The sequence below is a fragment of the Kwoniella dendrophila genome, chromosome 5 (genome assembly GCF_036810415.1).
Source record: "Kwoniella dendrophila CBS 6074 chromosome 5, complete sequence".
Classification (NCBI taxonomy): Eukaryota; Fungi; Basidiomycota; class Tremellomycetes; order Tremellales; family Cryptococcaceae; genus Kwoniella; species Kwoniella dendrophila.
The window spans coordinates 616,782-639,809 of record NC_089480.1 but is presented as its reverse complement, the minus strand read 5'-3'; the positions used below and the strand labels follow the sequence as shown (position 1 = coordinate 639,809).

Here is a 23,028-nt window from a genome sequence, read left to right as displayed (position 1 = left end):
TCTACCATCTTGTCACATCAGCTTCAGCTTCACCAAATACAGATTCTTTCTTAACTTCAAAGGAATCCCCTTTTTTATCTTTTTCATATTGATCTAAAGGAATAACTCTTTGTTCAGTAAAGAATTGAGGCATTTTTCTCTTCAAAAAACCATCAATCCAACCATTTATAGCTTGAAATTCTAATAAAAATCCATCATGTCCATCAGGTGATGGAATCAAAACTAATTCTGCATCAGGTATATAATTTGCTATTTCTTTTTGTTCTGTGGTCGTGAATAATCCATCAGATTCTATTCCAATAACTAACGCTGGAGGTTCTAATCCTAAAGCAGATGCTAATAATTTTTCTAATTCCTCATCTGAAGGTGGATCTTCTAATTCATTGATAGCTTGATGTGTTGGTAGATTTGAGGATAAAGAATCCAGAGATTTATCTCTTGAAGGCATTGATAAATCATGTGTATCCAATTTACGAGTGATATGTATATAACAATTGGCGTCGAATCGACTTGTAAACTTCGTAGCAAAATATATGAAATCAGTGTCCTTCTTCTCTATCCGACTGAACAGGACATCTCGAGACTCACTTTATCTCCTTGATACCTTAAATAACTCTGAGCACTGAATATCTTTCTATCTCCCCCCGAACCTGATTTACTATCTGTTTGTTGTTGCTGTTGATTACCTAAAGCAGCAGCTGAACCTAAAGCAACACCTTGACCAATTTTATCATTTTCACCTAATATAATCTTCTTTTCTTGGTCTGGAGTCTGTATATTACTTGCTGAAGAATCTTGATTACTTGATTTACCTGATTCAGAATTTCTTCTTGATGATTTATTTGAAGTTGCAGTTGAAGATCTATGTCCATCGTTGTGTTCTCTCCATGCAATTTCTCTCAACGATTGCATTCTATCTGAATTTGGATTTTTTAAAACATCTGAATCTGAAGGTGAAAATGGATTTGTTGTCTTTTCACCACCCATAATTCTCACACCACCTTTTGGTACTTTTGATTTATTTGAAGAATTAGTACTATTTGATCTTCTACCAAATCTAGATTCAAATGAATCTCTTGATCTATAAGTTAATAATGCTGCCATTCTTGCTGCAGCTAATCCTCTTGAAGGTTGTTGTAATAAATCAAATTCTCCTTCACGTGAATCTTTTTCAAAATAATATCCATCTTTATAATCCGGATCAGAATAAATCGATTGCCTTTGTGCTTCACCCCATGATATACACCATGCTGAATGTCTAGCTGATGTTGCTAAAGGTACAATCGTCTTGACAAATCCAGGTGGTGAATTTAATGGCCATTCCAAACATGTCATACCACCCATTGATCCACCTACAACGCATGCCACTGATTTCACTCCAAGTGATTTTAAAACGGTATAATGTAATCTGATATATTACGAAAGGTCAATCGATATGAGTATACTTCTTAGCAGTGAATGGGAGATCACGACTCACCTAACGTCATCTTTTGGACTACTTCCAGGCATTTCTGGTCCGAATGGTTTTCCAGTTTCAGGATTTATCATTGCACTTGATATGGTACCATAAGGAGAACCGATAACATTGGCACAGAAAATGAAGAATCTTGTAGGGTCGAAAGCTCTATCAGGTCCTAAGAGAGGTCCCCACCTGTAGCAAAATCAGTCATGATTAGCTTTTATGCTCGCCCCGGATGAATACATCAATTGTGAACCATGTGATTCTATTAAGGTGTGATAGAGGTAGAAATGATTCCGCTAACATATACTACTTACCAATCCTCTACATCTGCACTACCGGTCAGAGCATGACAAATGACAATACAATTATCGCAGTTGTCATTCAATTTACCCCATGTTTTGTATGCTACAGGTACATTGGTTAATTTGACCCCTGATTCTAGAGTGAATGATGGGACTGTTGTCGTATTCTGCTGAATCAAAGCTGCAAAGGGGTTTCCAGAGGATGAAGACATCTTGAAATGTGATATATTTCTGGTCTTCCTAGAGTATTTGACCAAGAGTAGGAGAGGGATAAGATGCTAAAGTTGGATTACGAGGTGAGTCGAGCAATAAGAGAAGAGATAGCTTTCTCCATGTCATCGATACCCAGGTCAAGCGAGATTCCGAATTTTGAGTCGACGAAGATACCGAGCGACCGGTCGGAAATGCAACGTTTCACGTGACCTCGGACAAGACACCATACTTCATTACGTAATATATGGTGGACGTGTTAAATGATTAAGTTCAGGTACCAAGAGTAATAAGTTAGATTCCTTCGATTATTGCATCACCAACGGATAACGATTCATGATATGTGAATAATATTTCGCATGAATTGAAACTTCCTTATTCGACCTTTATGATCTTCTATATTCAGCATACCGCTTGAGCACCGTCCTTAACATCGGATCTTAAACACAACAAGGTAGAGAACAGACCAACAAACCGAGAAAGTTGATTCACAATGACGAACCCCTTGACAGAAGATGATTTCACAGATATCGTCAAAGTATCACCTCCATCATCTTCAGCAAGTCTATTTTCACGTGATCCGATAAATGAGCAAACCATCAAGGCCGAAAATTCTTCATCTGCATCAGTGGCTTCAGATCGCTCATCGAATGTACATGGATCATCGGCACATCATGTATCTCAAGCTATATTACCCACCATCGAAACAGATATTAAACCTACTATCCCTTCAACCCCTAGCAAACCTGCCCACCAGCAACATATTAAATTCGATTTGAAGGAATCTCAAAGATTTCCCAATCCAATTAAGAAGGAAGTCAAATCTGACTCACAAGTATTGAAGGATGTTCATGGAGTAGTTGAAGATACTGTAAGAAGAGTAAGGCAACAATCTGATAAGTAGGTCAATCCCTAGTTTCTTCGGAGCGAACTGGTTAACCAAGTCTACAACCTACAGAGCTGATTGCACAAACTTCACGGTTAGACTCCAATCAGCCGCTCAACCTTATGCAGATAGAACTAGAACCTTTGCTGAAACGAATCCTGTACTCTTTGTATGTCAGCTTGCTAATCTTTCAGAAGATAGCACAATTCAGCTGACGCGTATTGCCAGACTTTCATCGCTCTTTGGGTTGTGTTCAGTTCAATACCTATCCTCATGTTTCTGTGAGCTATGATCGATTCGTTCTTCAAATTTTTTGTTTGAAAGAAAGCTAATCTCATTAGTATCTTCAGTGGTTTCGCTCTCGCTTCTACCGTCTTCATCGTATCTACCGCCATTTTCTTTTCTGCTCTTATCCTCATTGGAGCAATCTTAACAGGAGGTAAGTTTCCTGATAATTAGAAAAGTTCGCTATATAAGCTTACGAAAGGATTTACACAGCTGCCGCACTAATTGGTACCATCATTTTCGGAGGTATGTCAGCTCTATAATATATATATATGTGTGTGTTTACGTGTATCCCGTGTAACAAGCTGACTATTCCTTGTATAGCTGCGTTACTCGCACCAGTTTTATTCGTGACAACGATCTTAGCATTTGGTACACTTACTACGCTTCTTGGATTATTCTTAGTACATCGACTTTACTTACATATATCGATCTCATCATCAAGAGAAGGTTTAACAACAACAACAATTGGGTTAGGTATAAAATCATGGTTTGAGGAAACATTTAAAAGGGTTTTATCGTCTGTTCCATCTTTCAAGAGAACTAAGCAATCAAATCAAGATATCAATCAATTTTCATCTCATGGAGGACAAAGTATGAAATGGGAACCTGTAGAACGAGTCAAAACGGAAAGCAATGATGTTCTTAAAACCCCACAAAACAATAATATCCAACAAGAGAAGTTCAGAAGCAGTCATCTATATAATGAACGTGTGAAGGGAAATGAAGATAATATCAGTGAAACTTCAACTTCATCTTGGACCAATTCGACAGGATCTGAAGATCATGAGACAGACTGTAGCAAACACGGACGTGGACATGGTCATTCTGTATTATCTGAAAAAATCGGTAAAGGCTATATTGTGAATATACCTAAATTAGATGATTTACATCAACAACCGAGATAGTGTAACGTTATGTGAATAGTCGATATAGCAGTCCGAACTCCTTGACTTAGATCAAGAATGTGAAGAAACAAAATCATCCATCGGACGACTTCTGCGCATCAGTTGATATATATTAGTCTACCGTATTATGTCTACTTATAATAGTTGTATACTTTCTCCTCATCACTTAACGTTCAGTATGTCATTATCATGTCATGTATCTCCCATGTTCTCATGTCCATTGCTAAAACTGATTGTAATGCGGTGGCTGTTGTTATACCTTGAGGATCAGACCAGAAACAGAAAAAACTTATCTATGAGGTGAGATTGTTCAGTGCATATTATACAAAAAACCTGGGATTTACATGAACCCATTGTGCGTTGAGGGTATAATATTATACTTGTACTAGTGACACTACATCGTATGTTGTCTATGTTGGTGGAGAGAATGAGAGTTAACAAGTACCCTTGTCGTACAATAGTTAAAGTATCAACAACTATATATCAATTTCATTCTTCTTATTTTCACTCAATTCCCTTTCCTTTTCCCATCTATCTAATTCATCTTTAATAGCTTCTAACCTTTTTTCAGGTGTAGGATGTGTTTTTCTCGTCCATAATTTAAATAATGATCCAGTCCATGAATTATCTTTTTTATTTTTATCTTTATCAATTGGTTTAATCTCATGTAATTCTGCTACCGAAGTTGAAAAATATGTTAATGCTTTATATGGATCATATCCCGCTAAAGCCAGTATCCTGTTTTTAAATGAAGATCAATCAGTCGCCAATTTATACATAACCTTTGATTATCAATAGGGGGAAAAAAGATACGTTTACTCACCTCAAACCAGCTAAATCAGCTTCGTATTCATGTACAAATTGAAATCCAATTTCACCATATTTATCTGCTAATTCATCTGTACTGGTTCTACCCATGTTTGCTAAAGCATCATTTACAGTTGGACCAAGAATCCAGCTACAAAGTAGGGAAAAGAAAAATGAGTTACGAGTAAAACCCAAACCTTTGACGGAAACTCACGTAAAAGGCCATATAAAAGCTCTGATCAAATCCATACTCAATCCTAAAACACTTGGCCAAAGTACTTGTTGCTGTGATAAAGTCTCCAAATGATGACTCAGTAGTAGATGACCCATCTCATGAGCTAATACACAAGCTAATTGTAAAGTTTGTTCTTCCGTTGGTTGAGTTGGATTTCTCCGCGTTACAGAAGTACTAGAACCAGAACTGAAAAGGAACGAGAACAATCCTTTGGATGCGGATGATGACGCTGTAACCGATGGTTCATTTTGAGGACTTGATGGCTTCTCACGCAAGATGCTATCTAACAAACCAGTAAAAACAACTATACCTCCTGCTCTTTTACCACCAAAACCGTATGAGAAAGCATTTTCTTCATTTTTATCCATCAGCATGAGATTATATGGTGGACCAATTTCTAAATGTTCTTTACCTGAATTCTCGACCGCACCAGGTAAACATGAATGTAAAAGCGAAGAAACTCTCGGTCTGGGTTTTATTGGATGACCAGCAGGTGGAGGTATAATCACTAAGTTTGAAGTGTTATTAGTGCTATCGATGAGATCCTTGGAAATAGGAGCCTGTTTTCCGTCAAGGCTGAAAGTACCACTTCCATCGATAGTAACATTTGTGTTTAGCGAGCATTCTCTCAAAATACCTTTTTCTAAATTTGATAAAGTATTTTGTACCCAAACCCATCTCCAATCATTTGGGTTTACAATTGGCGGAGCAGGTTTTTCTGCTGTAGTCAAAAGGTTAATTACAGATTTAAACCAATTTGTACCTGAAAGACTGATTGAAATTTGATCTTCTTCTTCTGGAGTCAATAAGATTAATCTCATTCTACCCGTTAATGGAACTCTTTCTAAACCAGCTAGATAAACTGATGTTAAAATTAAAAAAGGTAAACCAAATATAACACCCATTAACCACCTTGATTTCTTATACCAATTTTTGAAAACTTTTAATCCGATCCAATATCTTCTCAATGAATTAACTTGTAACCTTTCTTTTTCGTTTAATGTGTTCTGCCATTGATTTAACGATGCAGAAGGTAATTCAGGTATAAAAAAATTACCTCTTCTAATCCATGATAAAACATGATTTTTACTTTTATCATTATGCATTTCTCTTAATGCTTTAGGTGACATTGCATTTATCTCATTATTTTTCTTTCCATTTTGATTACTGAATTCATTCTTTATCTGAGCTCTATGTCTTCTTTTACTAAATCTTGATGGAAATGGTACAGGATATGCGATTTGTCCTTTGGCATTCATCATTCCACCATTCAATTTCTCATCATCATAATCTGAATCCCAGAAACTTTCCGCATCTTCTTTCGTCAAGGGTATCCATTTTTCACCTTCACACCACATTTTCCAAAACTCTCTGGCTTCCTCACTAACCTCGGGTTCAGTCCCTTCTCTTTCTAACCATTTACCCGCACTAGCCATTCTAAAGGCCGCTATCGTTCCTATAGGTAGGAAAGATATGATTATACGCGAGACTGCTGTAGCAGCCGTCAGAATAGATGTACCCTACGAATAGCGTGTGACATTAGTTAAGACATCCTGTTAACATGTCAGTGTTGAGCAACTTACCTTGAGAATCGCTATAGAAGCAGGTAGTAGCGGTATTGCATCTCGTCTTTGTGTAGCATGAAATCTTCGACGCTGAACAGAGAGTCGTTGACCATATTGGTTTTGCGTGTTGTTGAGTAAGAAGCGGGTGTTTCGCAATGACGCGAATGTTTGAGGTAAATCATCTTCTATAGCCCGCCCTTTGCCCTTAACATCAGGTTTTGAGCCATATGGGCGTGATCGATAAGGTGTTTTCGAAGATGAAGCCACTGGGGTCGAGGAGATAGACACTGACGAGAATGAGGCTGTGCTGGTAGGAAGAAATGGGGTGGGAACAATGGGGTTGGCCTGTATCACGACCCGTGAGAACGAGCGTGAAATTCTTGGTCGGCGGATGGTGAACATATTGTTTATAGCATTGACATTTGACGTATTGTGTTGAAGTGTAGATTAGATATGAATTTATTCTTAAGCTGACACACCGCTATTATTGAAGATAAATTCGAGTCAAGATAAGTGAGAAAGTAGATTGCTGGAATGTAAGGGATAAGCTTGGTATGACACGAGGATATATGAGTAGTAGATATATCGAAAGATAAACGCTTACGACGGATGACTGGATAGGGCTATTTTTAATATGGGTTATCGGCAAACATTTTTTATGTAAATCTTGATGTTTTATCGTATATGTAGCTTTTAAGGCACCGTTAATATCCCGATACTTAGCCCAATTACGAGTAGAGCTAACTTTTATTACAAATGTTTCCTAATCATCTTCTAATCACAATTGCAAACGGTGCCCCACTTTGACACAACGTCATAGTCGTTTTTATGCAACAACCAGCTTGGTAAACCTGGTAAAAAAGGGAAACGAAAATTGACACTATACTACTGTCAACTTCACTGGAATCTCAAGATGTTTCTAGGCCATCACATCTGTTGATGCTTATAACTGAATTCATCGCTTGATATCAAACAGTTCAAATTAATCAAAACCTAAGAATTTATACCAATAAAATCACAATGGCGACAAAGCAACATGCTCATTTACTCTCTTTGGTGAAGACTATGATTCCACCACTTTCACCAAAATTACATAAAGGTCAAGCGGGTGAGCACAGACATCATTCATATGAATCTAGGTAGATAGAGTACTTATACATGATACTTTCTCCTACAGGAAGAATCGGTGTCCTTGGTGGATCAGGAGAGTAAGTGTAGATATGGCGAATGAAACAGTAGCTGTAATATTTACCTTTTATATAGTTATTCAGGAGCACCATATTTCTCTTCAGCAGGAGCAATGAGATTCGGGGCTGATTTAGCTCATGTTATTTGTGAGCCTGGTGCTGGAGCTGTTATTAAAACTTAGTGAGTAGCCTTCCCCTTTGAAGGGCGGATCGTAATAGCTGAACCGACATCTTAGTTCACCTGATCTTATCGTTCATGGTGTATTGGATCCAACAAAATCCATGGATCAAATCAAGGAAGAATTGAAAGGTATTCTGGCTAGATTGGTATGTAGTCTTTGTTGAGACAACGGTATGAGAATAAGTATTCACTTGCTTTATTTCTATTCAGCACGTTCTTATTGTCGGACCTGGACTTGGTCGTTCAGAACACATGCAGAACTGTGCTAAATTAGCTTTCGAGATCGCTAGAGAGAATGATCAAATGGGTGTAGTGGTCGATGCAGATGGATTGTGGCTTGTCCAGGTAAGTGACATGGACTGCCAGCTTTCTAGCTGCTCATAGTATATACGAACTGATACCGACAAATCGTCGTCCATTTTTGGTTGTCTCCTACAGAATGAACCTCAAGTAGTCATGGACTGGCCAGGCGTACCTCGTGTCATTCTCACTCCTAATGTAATGGAATTCAAGAGATTATGTGAAAAATTGGTCAGTTGCTTTTGCTAGTCTCAGTCCGTTCCACCACTGTTTTATACAGATAGCGATCTATAGCTCATTCGTCTTACTTCTATAGCAAATTGACCCATCTTCATCGCCAGAAACATTATGTCCGAAATTAGCCAAAGCTTTAGGAAATGTCACTATAATACAAAAAGGCGCAACTGATATTATTTCCAATGGTTTACAAATACCTTCTGCTTTGCAATCAGAAGGATCTGACGATAAACAAGGTGGTCAACGTGATATTTTAGAAAATGAAATTGAAGGTGGATTAAAAAGAGTTGGAGGTCAAGGTGATATCCTATCTGGAAGTACAGGTGTTTTAATGGCTTGGGGAAGTGAATGGGTTAGGGGTTCTTACTCGTAAGTCTTGTGATATGTCCAAGTTGATTCACACAGACGCTGAACAGTGATTATGCGTTTGCATCCTCTTTTTTTTCTCGGTAGTCATGTTGGACATCCACCACCAAAAGACAAAGGAATAGCAGAAAATATTCCACTTTTAGCTGCTTATGGTGCATCGACATTCAATAGAACAGTATCTAAAAGAGGTTTCGAACAAAAGGGTAGAAGTATGGTTACTGGTGATCTTGTTGATTTAGTTGGACCGGTATTTGAGGAATTGTTCGGTAAAGCAAGTGAAAATCAAGATAAAGGAAAATTATAATCGAATTAGGCTCAAGTGATATCGATGCTGTATGATATGATGCATTTTGTTACAAAGTGACGGGTTAATATGATCAGAGGATTATTTATGTGAATTCTTGATATTTCGATATCGGTTTTAGTACATTTCTAAACTCTGCAATTGACAAGAAGATGAACAAGATTAGCTGACAAACCAATATATGATCAATCATGAGGATAAAAATTACTCACCATACCATCGTTAATTTCGTAATCCTGTAAAGATACATGATCTTTAAAATTCGTGTACCATTTCTTCAACTGTATCTTTTGTGCAGTAGTACCAGTCTGAGCAGCAATCAATTTCTTTAAATCTCCTACAGTATCCGTTGCAAGGCATTTTACGCGGACTACGAGAAGCAACAAAGAAAATGATAGTTTAGCGATGCCTCTTGGAGATAGAACAGGGTATTGAAGGTAACTCACCTTTACGGCCCATTCGATCGTTCGCTATGACTTCTATGAAACGCATTGAAGCTCTAAAAGGGAAGGAAAACTTTCGTAGTCAGCAAGAAGTGGATTTTGAAAAGTAGCGAAAGTCAAGGGAAGTACAGGATTGTCGAAGTCATGATGATGTTCTTGACTTACAAAGATGGTGCCGATGGTGCAGGTGCAGGTGGTCTGACGGGAGGTCCGCCTGATCCAGAAGGCCCCGATGGAGGTTCCCTTCTATCTTCTCTTCGCTCATCTCTATGACTGCCTCTATCTCTCCTATCGTCACCATATCTATCTCTATCTCTATCTCGCCTATCTCTGTCGCGTCTATCATCTCTGTCTCTATCTCTATCTCGTCTATCTCTATCCCTTCTATCATCTCTATCTCGTCTACTATAATCATCTCTATCCCTATCTCTCCTACTGTAATCGTCACTATCTTTATCTTGAGGTCTTTTATCACCTTTTACACCAATTCTATCTAAAGGATCTTCTTTTCTACCTAAACTACCTAAACTTGTGCTGGTACCAACATTACCCATAGTATTCCTTACACCTTGTTCTCTAGTCCCACCAAATCGTTGAGGTACTTCACCTCTTTCTCTTCTTTCTGCTCTTTCTTTCGCTGTTGGTTCATCATCGCCTGCTAATGGATCTCTACGATTCGATAATGATCCTATAGATGTTGAAGACTTTTTGTAAAATGATAACTCTTTAGGTCTTTTTGTATGTGAGGAGGATTGTCGAGGTGGAGGTGAACGAGAACGTGAACGACGGGGTGAAGGTGAGCGAGGCATTACAAGTGTGATGAATTACTTGTCGATGGAATTGCAGTACTCTCTACAAAAGTATCGTGAGCTATTGGTATTTTCGATGCTTGTTGTAAAATCGTTATTCTAAATATCCTTAGGAAGTCAGTGAAATGCTAAGTTTATACGTTTATACTGCTTGTTGATGGCGAATTTCAGAAGTGAACAAACGTAATGTTTCGGTTATATCTGGGGACCGTAATTAAAGATACACTTTTATCTCGGTACTTGTACGGTGCCCCATCCTTTCACTATCTCATCAACATTACTTTTGGTCGACCAGCGGTAGATAATCTTTAGGTTTTGGTATTTGATCTTGTCTTTCTTTTCGGATACAGTCTGCCCAGTTGGTACAGCTGCTAATCGGCCCACGCAGATCTTGCTCTATTTGGAAGACTAAAGGCATAGCTGTCCACAACTTCTTAACGAAGGTCTACTTTGTGACCGAGCTTGGCGGATAGGCTAGGCTATTTTCACCCTTCTCATCATATGATCTGGTTGACTGGACTGCTATAGCGTCCTACAGGTTTCCTTTGAGGACTACAACAATCAACAATTGAACGTCATATCAAGATGGAAAACTTCATGTCTCAAGGATCTTCATCACATCAAAATGCTCAGGCAGGCCCATCCAGCAGACCAGCTAAATCCACTCCCTCAAAGCGACCTCGAGAAGAGAGTAAACCGGTGAAGCGAGAAGAAGATGTTAATCCTCCTTTACCAGAAATGGATGAGGTAAGCTGCTAGAGCTCTTGTATATCTGAAAAGGATATGGAGCTTATATCTTTCTTATCGTATTAAATTAGCATCTCGTGACTTTTCGAACAGATGTTGTCGGTGTTCAATATTATCGAGGATTGGTAGGAAAAGGAGAATATGTAATACTTCGTAGAGAACCGCAAAATAAATTTGATCCGAACGCCGTACAGGTGAGTTAATGTCAACCACGTTCGGGCTGGAAAATAGCTGATCGTTATTGTGTTATAGGTTATAAATGCTTCAGGCAATCAAGTTGGACATATACCTAGAGCTGTAGCAGGAAAACTTGCTGAATTGATGGATCATGCTTTGATTTCGGTCGAAGGTAGAATGGTAGGACAGAATCTTGATGGTGCAAAACACTATAAAATGGGAATGTAAGCTGCGTAAGCCTGTCTGATATAAAACGTAGTAGCTTATTCTTTACCGTTTCATGTGCATATAGGGATTTATCAATTTATGCTAAACCTTCATTGAAGGAAGTTTTGCAACCCGAACTAGCATGGGCTTTGAATGAAACTCAAGTCAAACCTCCTCCCCCTACAGCTCACATATCGATCTCAGGTGTCAAAGGTCATGGTAATTCGGGTACTGGTTTGCCCAGTGAGGATGAAAAAACAATGAAGAAATTGTTAGAAGGCTTGACACAAGTGGGAGGAGATCAGAAACATGCTGATACTGTTATGGTAACTTGATTAAACGCAAGCGTATTAGGTTTCAACCGGCTGACTAGGTATATCTTGGATAATTAGGATTCACTGACCTCCGATATTGACGTATCCAAATTACCTCTGCACCCTGATCCACCTGGCATTGCAAATGGGCAATTAAGCACAGACATACTACCTCATCAATCACAAGCTCTGAAGGCAAGTTGACTCTATGTTTATATCTCTTTCACATACAGCTGACTTGCACAATGTAGTGGATGATCGACCGAGAAAACCCTCAACTTCCCCAAACAGTGTCTGATAAACAGGTACAATTTTGGATTAAACAGAAAGGCAATCACAAAGACTATTTCTTGAATGTTGCAACTAGAACACCTCAGTATGATCCGCCCACTCTGGGTAGAGGTGGTATTATTGTAGATGGAATGGGTTTAGGTGAGCTTCCTGGTTGTTTACCTTTGTAGGGATATGCGCCATAGAAGCTGACATCATTTTGTAAATAGGTAAAACGCTACTTATGTTGTCTTTGGTACTTGCAACTAAAAAAGATCAAGGCTCGGGCAATTTCGGAAATGCAACGTTGATTGGTGAGCAGGAATCATACTACTTGTTCAATTCCAGCTGACCTGTTTGTCCCGATCAGTCTGCCCTCTTTCGGTCTTAAGTAATTGGGAAAAACAGATAGGAGATCATATCTCACAAGGTCAAATGACTCATTATACATATCACGGAGCATCAAAAAGTGTCACGGCGAAAACACTGGAGAAATATGATGTAAGATGCTTCACCTAATCGTACGAAGATCAAGCTGAAATTCAAGATATAGGTGATCATTACAACTTATAATGCTATAGCTGCTGAAGCACCCATTGATCTATCCGGACCAAAAAGCCCCATGAAAGCCACACAAGCCAAGAAAGCAAAAGTCTCCACTTCTGCCGGACCGTTATTTAAGGTTAAATGGAAAAGAATAGTAGCTGATGAGGGTCATATATTGAGAAATCCGAAAGCGAAGAGTAAGTATACTCGTAACTCTCAATTCAGCACATCGAAGCTGATATTGCGAGATCTCTAGTGACACAAGGATTCGCAATGTTGCAGGCTGAGAAAAGATGGATTTGTACCGGTGAGCTGCTTTATAACCTGAGGAAACTGTGGTATCACAGCTGACAGCTGAGCCGTAGGAACACCAATTGTAAATTCTCCTAGTACGCACCTTGGTTCGCTTTTTCCCACAGGAATGTGGCTGACGATCTATCAACAGGTGATCTTGGCTCTCTGCTTACATGTTTGCAAATATGTAAACCTCTTGATCAACCGGAATACTTCAAAACCTTGCTCCTCCGTCCACTCAAACGGGGAGATCCAGTCGCAGCCAGATTACTGCAAGCTTTGGTGGGCGAGGTGCTACTTCGTCGAACAAAGGATTCTAGGGATAAACAAGGAAAGAAATTGATTGCACTGCCAAGTATCGAATATTTCCGAGTTGGGGTCAAGCTTGATGAAGAGACCAGAAATGTCTATGATGAGGTATTTGAGGGCAGTAGGCAAAGGTTCCAGCAAGCTATGGAGACTGGTCAGGTGAGCGGCGAGGTCAAGTTTTTCTGCATTGAGAGTGCACAGCTGAATGAGAGCCCATCAATTAGGGCACTGCGAATGTGTTGAGCATGTTGACAAGAAGTGAGTTAGCTGGAACCTGCGGAAGTACGTATTAGCTAATATGATGAGTTCACAGTGCGTCAACTGTGTCTTTCGGCTCAACTCGTGCCTCAGTCTTTTCTGGACGATTTGCGTCGACCTATCCCGAAAGCTTCAGTCGGTCCAGCTATATCTATCTCCTCTTTGACACCTGAAAAGAAAGAAGACCTCATCGCTAAACTTCGACATTATGTTGAAGAGGACACAGAATGTGGTGTGTGTTATGACGAGACTGAATTTACCAAGAGACCATGTATCACAGATTGTGGACATGCTTGTAAGTATCTTCTGTCGAGCTAGTGTCTCAGTAACAGCTGACTTATTGCCTGTATAGTCTGTTATCCGTGTATTGAAAGAGTACTTCTTACTGCACCTTTATGTCCAATGGATCGACATCCTATAGGATTACCTTCAATTTTGGAACTACCTCCGGACGAAGTACCAGAATACAATGATCCACTGGATTCATCACAAGCGAAAACGCTTTTACCTGTCAAATCAGCAAAGATTGATGAGTTGGTGAAATATCTCAAGGTTTTCCCTGGAGATGAAAAGACCCTAGTCTTTAGTCAATTTACTAGTTTCCTAGATCAAGTAGCATTGAGATTGAAAGAAGAAGGTATGAGCTGGACAAGATTCGATGGAAGGATGAATGCTACTAAGGTGAGCCGACAACCTATAATCCAGCTACCTCCCTTGCCAACGCAAAGATAGCTGATATATTTGCTTAGCGTCAACAAGTTATAAGCGAGTTCCAAAGACCCCTTACACCCAAAAATGCCGCTTCAAGCCCTAAAGTAATGCTGATCTCCTTAAAATCAGGTGCAGTAGGCTTGAACTTAACTGCTGCATCAAATGTATTCTTGGTAAGTTAGCTTCAATATCGTTAACCTTCTCTTTTTTCGATCTGGCAAGCTAATATGACTTTTGATTAGTGCGATCCTTGGTGGCAAAGTGCTATAGAAGCTCAAGCTATTGATAGAGTACATAGGGTAAGCCAGATTACACCTGGCCTTCAATGCTGTCTCGCAGCCTGCTGACATTACATGAATCTCGCAGATGGGTCAGAAGAAGGAAGTGAGAGTCTTCCAATTGATTGCTGAGGATACGATAGAATCTGCTGTTTTAGATATCCGTGAGCTTTACATCTACCACCATTGGATTTGCTTGACTAAGTTCGACCGGACCATGTTGAAAAGCTGACATTTTTCACACCAATCGCAGAGAAAAGAAAAGATGCTGTCGTAGCTAAGGTAAGCTTCGGGATTCTTTGAACCACTAGCAGTAGTCCATTAGCTTATTCATTCATATATTTCATTAAAACAGGCTTTTGAAAAGTCTAGCAAAGAAAGTAAAATGACAAAGAAAGAAGCCAGGTTTGAAGATTTGAAAGAATTGTTGGGTGTAAAGTAATGAATCTAATTCAGAATTTGACAAGATCAACGATTTTTGGCATTTGCACAATGAAGTTGGTGTAAATGAGAATAGGAACTCCAATTGATAGATTAACGATAGTTTATGCATATGTCATGTTCATGTCAAAGCTATTTAGCACAGTGACGATTCGGCTATATCTATTTGCACGAGTCTTTCTAAAATCCCATGATAAGTTTGATCATATACGATGCATGTATGATGTGTCCACCTATTAACGATGCGAATTCTTATATTCTCCATTCTTAAGCAGCTTGAGCCGTACTTGTAGATTGACCTTCATTAATCAAAGGAACAGATTGAAATAATTCTAATCTCTTTCTTTCCTTTTTAGGTCTTGATAAAGATTTTCTTTTATTCAAATGTAATCTTTCTAAATTTGTAGTTAAAATTGGTAATCTATTTTCATTTTCCCAAATTTGTTTTTCTGTTCTTAAAACTTTCCCACTATCTAAACCTCTTTGTTTTTCTTCTTCTTTTCTTGCAATTAAATTTTGTTGATATTCAAAATATAATTGACCTGGTGTTGATGTACCTTCTATTAATTTATTCCAATGTTCAGGGAAATTCCATTTAGGTGTATTTAAATTTGATTGTTTAGGTTCATTTATCTTCCAAACGAATATTTGTTTTCCACCACCACTACCAGTACCACTTGATGAAGAAGATGTTGAATTAGATGAAATAGAGGATGAAGAAGTAGAGGAAGTTTGTGTTTTTTTAGGTACTTTGATTAGTAAATCTTGTGATTCAAGTCTTGATAATATTCTTGATTTCAAGTAACTATGATCAAGGAATCAACAGAGATGAGCAGTTAATTAGCTTGGCAATATTCAAGATTTAGATGTCTCAATGTTATGTTTGCTTCTACATATAATGTGAATCACAGTCTTGTTATAAAAGGTATTGGCTTGATACATTGAACCAAACTTACGATGTTGAGATGAATGGATGTCCATCAGGAATAACATTTATACCTTTATCTTTCTTTGTAGATGTTACGACGTTCTTTCCTTTTCCTTTAACATTGATCGATTCTTGTTGAGATGAAGATGAAGATGAAGATGCAATAGAGGAAGAAGATGAATTTGGATTTTCAGATTGATATAACTTTAAAGCTTCTTTAACTAATTCTTTAGTTGTTAAACCTTCAGCTGCAGAAGAATTTGATAAGATTTGTCGTACTATTCGAAAAGCTGTTGGAAGTTGGTTTGTTGATGGTGTGAGAGACATTTTAGATAGTGATGTTTCCGGGGATGTTAAGTCAAGATAGATATCAAGTGTTCATACTCATTGAGTTAGTACAAAAGAGTTCAAGGCTGTAAAAGTGTCCTCATCTAAAAGACATAGAAAGTCGAAAGATGAAATCTCAATTCGATAACTTGACTTGAACGGTGCGTACGGTGAAGTAAAACTAACTCCGTTATTTTCCGGTTAGATGTGGCACACCGTAAAGATAAAGGAAGCAGGTAGTTCTGACTTTTTCGAATGAAATGTCTTCATGCTTGCTTGCTTGTTATTTTGTTCATCTATATACAATTTACATTGATAGCGAACTTCAGTTCAATATCATACACAACTTTTAACAAAAAATATATCGAGAACCTAGACCTCCTCAAAAAACCTTTATTTGGAACATTGTCTTTTCATCGAAACATCGTGAAATTTAGTCAAAATGCATCTACTAGGACATAATTTACCAGATCACAAACCTCTCAAAGTGAGTTTTTCTCGAGTAGATCACATAGCATGATCTTTTAATCACTTCAAAGGGGTTATCGATCGATGAACCACAAGAATTTAAAATTGATATTGTAACTCGGAAAGCTGATCTCGATATCAATTTTATTACTTCTTTTTCCAGATCGCCCTTTTAACATTTTATGGAATTTCTCATCCAATTGCATTAAGATTATTAGCAAGATTATCTATACATTCAGAAGCTTTAGTTTCAGATTTAACTGAACCTCAATTAACTTCATTATCAGCTTATTTATCTTCTCCATCAACTACATTAAAATCAAAAGATGTAACAATCAAATTATCTCCACCTACAAATACGAATACAAATTCTTCTTCTTCTTCATCATCGTCATTATTACCTAAAGGAAATCAAACTATATTTTCATTAGGATTAGGTAATAGTAATAAAGGTAAATCAAAAGCAACATCAACAGAAAAGGAAGATCCATTAGATGAATTAAAATTAGAAACTGAAGCTAGAAGATCAATGCAAGCTGATATTGCGCATCTAAGAATGGTTGGTACATATCGTGGTAAAAGGTGAGTTCTTGAGATATCGTCAAATCAGTCTCAATATGTGATATATTCGGGGATCTCTCAAATGGAATATAATCACCATAGATTTCAACCAGTAGCAACGAATTCAAGCACAATTCTTTTGGACAAGGAATGTTTTGAAGCAATAATGAGGAAAATACGAATTTGAACATAGAACCCATTCGCAGAAGTCAATCGCTAATCTCGTTTTCAAAATGCATTTTCACCTATTCTTTAGACACGCAGCAGGATATCCAGTACGAGGTCAAAGAACACAAACGAATGCATCAACAGCAAAGAAACATAATAGAGTAGAAAGAAGAGGTTTCGCTTCGTAAGTTTTTTTTTTATCCTTTTTCTACCTTACTGGTCAAACTATTCAAAATCACTTCGCTAATTGTCTATTTTACTATCACGTTTATAGATCTGCTATAAGCCCCTCTTTCGGGACCACTGAAATACCCTCACCACCTTCTAGAATATTGAAAGAGTTATCTCTTATATAACTTAGATTTGCACATATACATACACCTTAACGAAATGATGCAACTAATGTAATATTACCATTTATCATAAACGTACAAATACACCTCACATAATCTGCAACGAAGGATTGCAACATGTCATGGTTTGTTTATATGCAAAAATGCAAGTAATAATGCATGATGACAGAAATCTATGAGATTACAGATATGGCGATGCACTTAAGATGATGAGTATCATCGACTTTTTGGTTTTGAGCTTTTTTAATTTTCTTGCTATTCCAAATTATCTATTGAGCAGCAACTCTTGCTCTTTTAGGTTGCCAAGCACCACCAGCTTTTTTGGGTTCGTTCTTATCTTGTCCACCTGTTGTTGGAGCTGTTGTACTTGTTGGTTTACGTTGAATTGGTAAAGGTGATGATTTGATTGTGTTGAATACTCTTTGAGCATGTTCAGCGTTTCTGCAAAAAGAAAAAGAGGAAAGGAACGTCAGTAAGATTTTTTCCTTTGGTGAGGAAAATTTGGAGAAATTTACCTGATGAAAAATCCTGCAAATCGTCTGTGTGATGTAGTTTCTTCGACATGTACCATTGACTATTCATTACGCAGATAAGATGTGATTAGTTTTCCTTCCTTGTTCGTTATGCAATTAAAATTAGATTTTAAACTCACCCCATCGATTGTGAAATCTAAATTATTAGTAACAATTCTTTCACCATCTAATAATGAAATTTCTCTTTCCGTTTCTGAGTGTTGAGGTTTAGCATAAGTTCTTGAAGCGGATTTTAAAACCATTAATTGCTGTAAAATTTCTTCTTCATTATTATCATTTTCACCTTGTGAGAAAGTAACTAATTTGGAAGCGTCAATTGATGTATATAATTTTAATAAATTTCTAATATTTGATACAGATTTTATAGCTTTAACATCACTTAAGAATAAATCCAAATGTCTTTGTGTAGCATCGATAGGTGGATTAGATAAGTAAGATTCTAAAGCTGTAGGATCTTCATATGGTGGTGGGTTGACATTCAAGTATTTTGGTGAAGCTGAAAGGAATAAATCTTTAAACGTTTCAAGGGCTTCATCACTATATCAGGGACCAAGAGGGAGATCAGCATGTTATACTACCTCGCCTCAGTTCACTTTAATTATCATTTTATAGTTAGACAACTACTCACCCTCCTCGTTGTAAAACAGCTAATTGATCGGCATAGTGTTCTTTTACGATACTCATTATACTTTCATCGGAAGGACCTGGGGAGAGGGTGGTGCAAATAGCAAGAAGAGCGTACATTCGTTCACATTGCTTGGTGATCTATCCAATGGAAAATTAGTGTCAGCTTCTAATAGATCTTGTTTGATGAAGATATTCTGAATGACTTACAGAACCGTATTGGTATGATCGAGTGTGGTATTGTTTCATTCTAATGAAGAATATCAACACGGAGATAAAGGTCTTGATAGCATCTGGCCATCTTCCTAAAGCCATATAAGCACATCCAACATGGTAGTAGGTAGTGACATGACAAGCTGTAATTCTAGTCAAGAAAGCACCGCCGGAAAGATCAACATGTTCCATTGTTTGAAGGGCCACTATATTTTAGATCGAAAAGTTAACATCAGTATTAAGCTCTTTTGACGATAAGAGCAATAGATGAGTTAAAGAATTAAAATCCGAGTTTGACTTACAAGTTGGATCACCTAACAAAACATGAACTCTCAATAAACAAATCAAAGAGAAATAACCTAAATTTCTATATAAAGGTTTTGAACCATATTCACCAGCTAATTCTTGTAATTCTTCTGGAGTTTTATTTCCTTGTTTTTCAGCTTTTAATTGTTCATTTATTTGTGATTTTTGAACTAAAGAATATAAAACATTTAAAACTGAATAACATGACCAAATATGTTGTGCTTCAGATAAAGCTTCTAATTCTTCTTCATTTTTATTTTTTGGATTAGCTCTCCATGAAGCGAAACTTGAAAATTGATAAACAAATTCATCTAACATATCCCAAACCCATTGAATTGGTAAATCGAGTGGTACAGGTCCTTCAGAATTTAAAAGATAATTGAAAAGTTCACAAATATTTTCATAAGATTGAAATCTATCATCAATTGTAGGTTGAAGTTTAGCATAAACATGTCGGAAATAAAGTTCTCTGTAAAGAGTTAAAAAAACTTGATCATTTCCAACTAAAGGAGAAATTAATTCAGCTTCAGGCCATTCAGTTTGAGAATAATGAGCTTGAGTCAATTTGTTCCATCCACTTTCATACATGGTTGTAATTGTTGGAAGATCATTTTCAAGAATAGCTTGATGGAAAAGTACAAGGAATCTTTTAACATCTTCTGGAACTTGTTCTAAAGCTTGTAATTGTTCTTGTTCTTGTTCAGCAACCATTAATTGTTGTTGCGCATAAGCATGTTGTTCTAATTCTTGTAATCTTCTATATTCATCTTCATTTGAGTCAGGATTGTATGATTGTACAGGTACAGATAAAGATGATAACAATTCATCTTCTTCAGGTTCGTAAAATGCTGTTGGGTCGGCCATTTTGAGTATTATATCCCCTCTTTTTCGTTTTTCTATACAAGATAGCTCAGTTGATTCTGCTCCGATCAAGAGGTTTGGTCTGGTCGAAGATGAGTTATATCTACTGAAAGCAAAAACCTTTTGTTCGAATATAAGATATTTTTGTTTCAAAATCAACTTTAACACTTTCAAGCAAGAACAATGAAATAAAAGTCCATTCTCTCTACTAACATCCTCTCTCGCTGGTCAAGTTTCGCAAAACGCCGATTTGTGCGCCAGTGTGGCACATTTCATGCGTCTTACCTCCACTCAAGTCGACCGCTCTTCACGTCCTGGTATTCTCATGCATAAAGCAACAATAAGCAATACAACAAATGTCTTGAGAATATATATTAACCCATATTCACCCGCATACGTACAAACCGCCTCTATCTAGCTACACAGCATCCATCCCGAAATGTACAGTATACGAGCTATACTTAAGACTTTACCTTCTCCAGCTCTTCACAGTCCGGTGACATATTCCAGCCCGGCAGTCGGTTGTAGTTATTGGGTAACTAGGCGTTTTGCGACAAGACAATCTAAGCAGGATATAGTGTTTGAAGATGAGGATCTCTTCGGTGAGGCAGACACAAAGCTGAATTATCCTACCGCAAATGTCATTGAAGATGGAGTGGAAATCGATCAAGTAGAACCAAAGGACGAGTCTTCAATATCGGTATGTATCAAAATCACTGATCTGCTTTACAATTGCGATACATGAGAACGTCTGCTGAATTGATTGGAATCTGTGGTCAGAACGATGTGCAAGGCTCAACTACCAAAGATCAATTACTTCATCGACCGAAACTTCCAGGATCTATAAAACGCCTGAACAGGATCTTATCGCGTCAAAGGCAAGTGGAAATACCTGAATCTGAACTAGATGAAAAGTTTGTAAGGGGTAAGTGTGACTACCTATATGATCTGCGAAGAAGGAAAAGTAGAAGACTGATATCGCAAGGTTATTTGTGGCTTGAAATATAGGTAGAGGTCCAGGTGGACAAGCAATAAACAAAACCAATTCTTCAGTATCTCTAATACATATACCCACTGGTATAAGAATTCAATCACAACCTACAAGATCAAGAGAAGAAAATCGTAAAGTTGCAAGAAGGATTTTAAGTGAACGTTTAGAAGTTTTAAGAACTACAGGTCAATTACCAGGATATGATTTGACTAATAAAATTATTGATCTTATCCCTCAAGATCAGGAAAATACTGAAGATGGATTAATAACGAAAAAGAAAAGTAAAAAACAATTACAAAAACAAGAAGAAAAAGTTTTAAGTGGTTCATATACGAAAAAAGAGATTAAAGCTGAAAAAGAAAGAAGAAGGAAATTGAATAGAGCTAAAAAATCAAAGAAAAAGTATGGTAAAAAAGGTGAAGAATCCAACGAAGAGGAAATTGACAGTAATGATGAATTAGGCGAGACTGTTAGTACAAGTGTTAAAGAGGAACCTAAAGTTGTTAACGATAGCTCGATATCTGAGAATACAAGGGTATAATAATGCATGATGTTGATACATGATAATCTATTCTTTAACACAGGTTCATTCCTTTCGTTCAATCATAGCTTAAAACTTATGGTCCAGTTTCGAGGTTAATTTGTTTTCCGAATTTTGCATATCTGTATGATAGAATCATCATTGATTAGCTTCTCGCTAAATAAATGACGATAGTGATCAAGTATAAGTTATAATATATTATAACTCACAATTGTACTTTCAAATCTTTCATACCTTTTTCACAATCTGTTTTCTTATTTTCTAGCTGTTCAATTTCTGAATCATATTTCTTTAAATCCGATTTCAATTGTCTTCTTGCATCTTTCAAATTTAAATGAAAGAATGAATCACCTAATTTATATAATATAGGTTGATTATCATCTTCATCAGCTAATTCTAATTCTGTTGATAAATCATCATAATATTCTTTCTCTTCCTATAAACGATACATTATACTTCAAAATTAGCATTCGAGAATATCTAATCTATTTTGCCACTTTACGGTTGTCAAACTAGTCATGATAACGTACATTCTTGACTTTGAGTAAATCCTGTATATCGGTTAATCGATTATTCAATTTTGAGAAAGTATTTATACGCTGTTGATCCTCTATCAAAAGTTGAAGTCGAATGAGTATCAATCTGCCTCTCACAGTATAAACACTTGAATATCCACTCACCCCAGGCAACCTCCACTCCATCTCCTTCATCTTCGGGTGGTAGCTGGAACACGAAATCAGCGGCTTATCTCCATAAATCTCCTTAAGGCTAGGTGGAGATTAGCTGACTCACTAAACTCATTGCCGATTCCTTTCGTATGGTTTGATATGTTTGACAGTATATAAATAGATCACGCAACCGACGTTATGCATCTAAAAATACTACTGATGTAATGTTCATACACCTCTTGAGAACACTCGAGCTCGAGACCGACTCATTGAAGGGGATCAACAGGAGCGATAAAATTGAATCCGTTATTACCCGTATAGCCATAGCCAGCATAGCTAGCATTAGCTATAACCCACGTCATATTTATGTATCTTTATGTAATCTTGTATCTCCCGGTAATTCCATAGTTTAGCGGCAAGTTCACGCGTCGTCGCGTCGGATGG

At 37.4% G+C, this 23,028-nt stretch overlaps 11 protein-coding genes across 11 annotated transcripts; 5 read left to right on the top strand and 6 right to left on the bottom strand.

The window, feature by feature from the left end:
• Position 1: 1 nt before the first annotated feature.
• Positions 2-1,976, bottom strand: L201_004079 (homoserine O-acetyltransferase; the record flags this gene model as incomplete). Its single annotated transcript, XM_066219827.1, has 4 exons — positions 2-517; positions 589-1,408; positions 1,478-1,651; positions 1,777-1,976. The coding sequence occupies 4 exons, from the start codon at positions 1,974-1,976 to the stop codon at positions 2-4; spliced, it is 1,710 nt and encodes a 569-aa protein (XP_066075924.1).
• A 491-nt stretch (positions 1,977-2,467) lies between these two features.
• Positions 2,468-4,053, top strand: L201_004078 (uncharacterized protein; the record flags this gene model as incomplete). Its single annotated transcript, XM_066219826.1, has 6 exons — positions 2,468-2,874; positions 2,960-3,029; positions 3,089-3,141; positions 3,211-3,299; positions 3,359-3,391; positions 3,470-4,053. The coding sequence occupies 6 exons, from the start codon at positions 2,468-2,470 to the stop codon at positions 4,051-4,053; spliced, it is 1,236 nt and encodes a 411-aa protein (XP_066075923.1).
• Positions 4,054-4,529: 476 nt separating this feature from the next.
• L201_004077 (uncharacterized protein) lies at positions 4,530-7,062 on the bottom strand (the record flags this gene model as incomplete). Its single annotated transcript, XM_066219825.1, has 4 exons — positions 4,530-4,791; positions 4,877-5,011; positions 5,075-6,615; positions 6,679-7,062. The coding sequence occupies 4 exons, from the start codon at positions 7,060-7,062 to the stop codon at positions 4,530-4,532; spliced, it is 2,322 nt and encodes a 773-aa protein (XP_066075922.1).
• A 618-nt stretch (positions 7,063-7,680) lies between these two features.
• Positions 7,681-9,238, top strand: L201_004076 (ATP-dependent (S)-NAD(P)H-hydrate dehydratase; the record flags this gene model as incomplete). The annotated part of the gene is made up of 8 exons (XM_066219824.1): positions 7,681-7,768; positions 7,838-7,868; positions 7,924-8,028; positions 8,084-8,174; positions 8,239-8,373; positions 8,467-8,559; positions 8,645-8,934; positions 9,019-9,238. The coding sequence occupies 8 exons, from the start codon at positions 7,681-7,683 to the stop codon at positions 9,236-9,238; spliced, it is 1,053 nt and encodes a 350-aa protein (XP_066075921.1).
• A 117-nt stretch (positions 9,239-9,355) lies between these two features.
• On the bottom strand, positions 9,356-10,490 carry L201_004075 (ubiquitin-like protein 5; the record flags this gene model as incomplete). The annotated part of the gene is made up of 4 exons (XM_066219823.1): positions 9,356-9,373; positions 9,451-9,608; positions 9,685-9,737; positions 9,847-10,490. The coding sequence occupies 4 exons, from the start codon at positions 10,488-10,490 to the stop codon at positions 9,356-9,358; spliced, it is 873 nt and encodes a 290-aa protein (XP_066075920.1).
• Positions 10,491-11,075: 585 nt separating this feature from the next.
• L201_004074 (uncharacterized protein) lies at positions 11,076-15,043 on the top strand (the record flags this gene model as incomplete). Its single annotated transcript, XM_066219822.1, has 20 exons — positions 11,076-11,237; positions 11,309-11,431; positions 11,490-11,638; positions 11,707-11,947; positions 12,014-12,130; positions 12,187-12,367; positions 12,436-12,519; positions 12,576-12,706; positions 12,759-12,948; positions 13,008-13,058; positions 13,117-13,140; positions 13,197-13,513; positions 13,579-13,612; positions 13,668-13,907; positions 13,965-14,293; positions 14,362-14,496; positions 14,566-14,622; positions 14,690-14,765; positions 14,855-14,883; positions 14,957-15,043. 20 exons carry the CDS (start codon positions 11,076-11,078, stop codon positions 15,041-15,043), a joined length of 2,757 nt encoding a protein of 918 aa, XP_066075919.1.
• A 266-nt stretch (positions 15,044-15,309) lies between these two features.
• On the bottom strand, positions 15,310-16,297 carry L201_004073 (uncharacterized protein; the record flags this gene model as incomplete). Its single annotated transcript, XM_066219821.1, has 2 exons — positions 15,310-15,847; positions 15,999-16,297. The coding sequence occupies 2 exons, from the start codon at positions 16,295-16,297 to the stop codon at positions 15,310-15,312; spliced, it is 837 nt and encodes a 278-aa protein (XP_066075918.1).
• Positions 16,298-16,739: 442 nt separating this feature from the next.
• L201_004072 (uncharacterized protein) lies at positions 16,740-17,850 on the top strand (the record flags this gene model as incomplete). The annotated part of the gene is made up of 4 exons (XM_066219820.1): positions 16,740-16,784; positions 16,929-17,347; positions 17,583-17,678; positions 17,769-17,850. 4 exons carry the CDS (start codon positions 16,740-16,742, stop codon positions 17,848-17,850), a joined length of 642 nt encoding a protein of 213 aa, XP_066075917.1.
• A 266-nt stretch (positions 17,851-18,116) lies between these two features.
• L201_004071 (eukaryotic translation initiation factor 3 subunit L) lies at positions 18,117-20,387 on the bottom strand (the record flags this gene model as incomplete). Its single annotated transcript, XM_066219819.1, has 6 exons — positions 18,117-18,288; positions 18,363-18,421; positions 18,500-18,917; positions 19,009-19,145; positions 19,215-19,423; positions 19,520-20,387. The coding sequence occupies 6 exons, from the start codon at positions 20,385-20,387 to the stop codon at positions 18,117-18,119; spliced, it is 1,863 nt and encodes a 620-aa protein (XP_066075916.1).
• A 738-nt stretch (positions 20,388-21,125) lies between these two features.
• On the top strand, positions 21,126-21,916 carry L201_004070 (uncharacterized protein; the record flags this gene model as incomplete). Its single annotated transcript, XM_066219818.1, has 2 exons — positions 21,126-21,309; positions 21,393-21,916. 2 exons carry the CDS (start codon positions 21,126-21,128, stop codon positions 21,914-21,916), a joined length of 708 nt encoding a protein of 235 aa, XP_066075915.1.
• A 76-nt stretch (positions 21,917-21,992) lies between these two features.
• L201_004069 (uncharacterized protein) lies at positions 21,993-22,717 on the bottom strand (the record flags this gene model as incomplete). Its single annotated transcript, XM_066219817.1, has 5 exons — positions 21,993-22,038; positions 22,126-22,352; positions 22,447-22,526; positions 22,597-22,639; positions 22,709-22,717. The coding sequence occupies 5 exons, from the start codon at positions 22,715-22,717 to the stop codon at positions 21,993-21,995; spliced, it is 405 nt and encodes a 134-aa protein (XP_066075914.1).
• Positions 22,718-23,028: the final 311 nt, after the last annotated feature.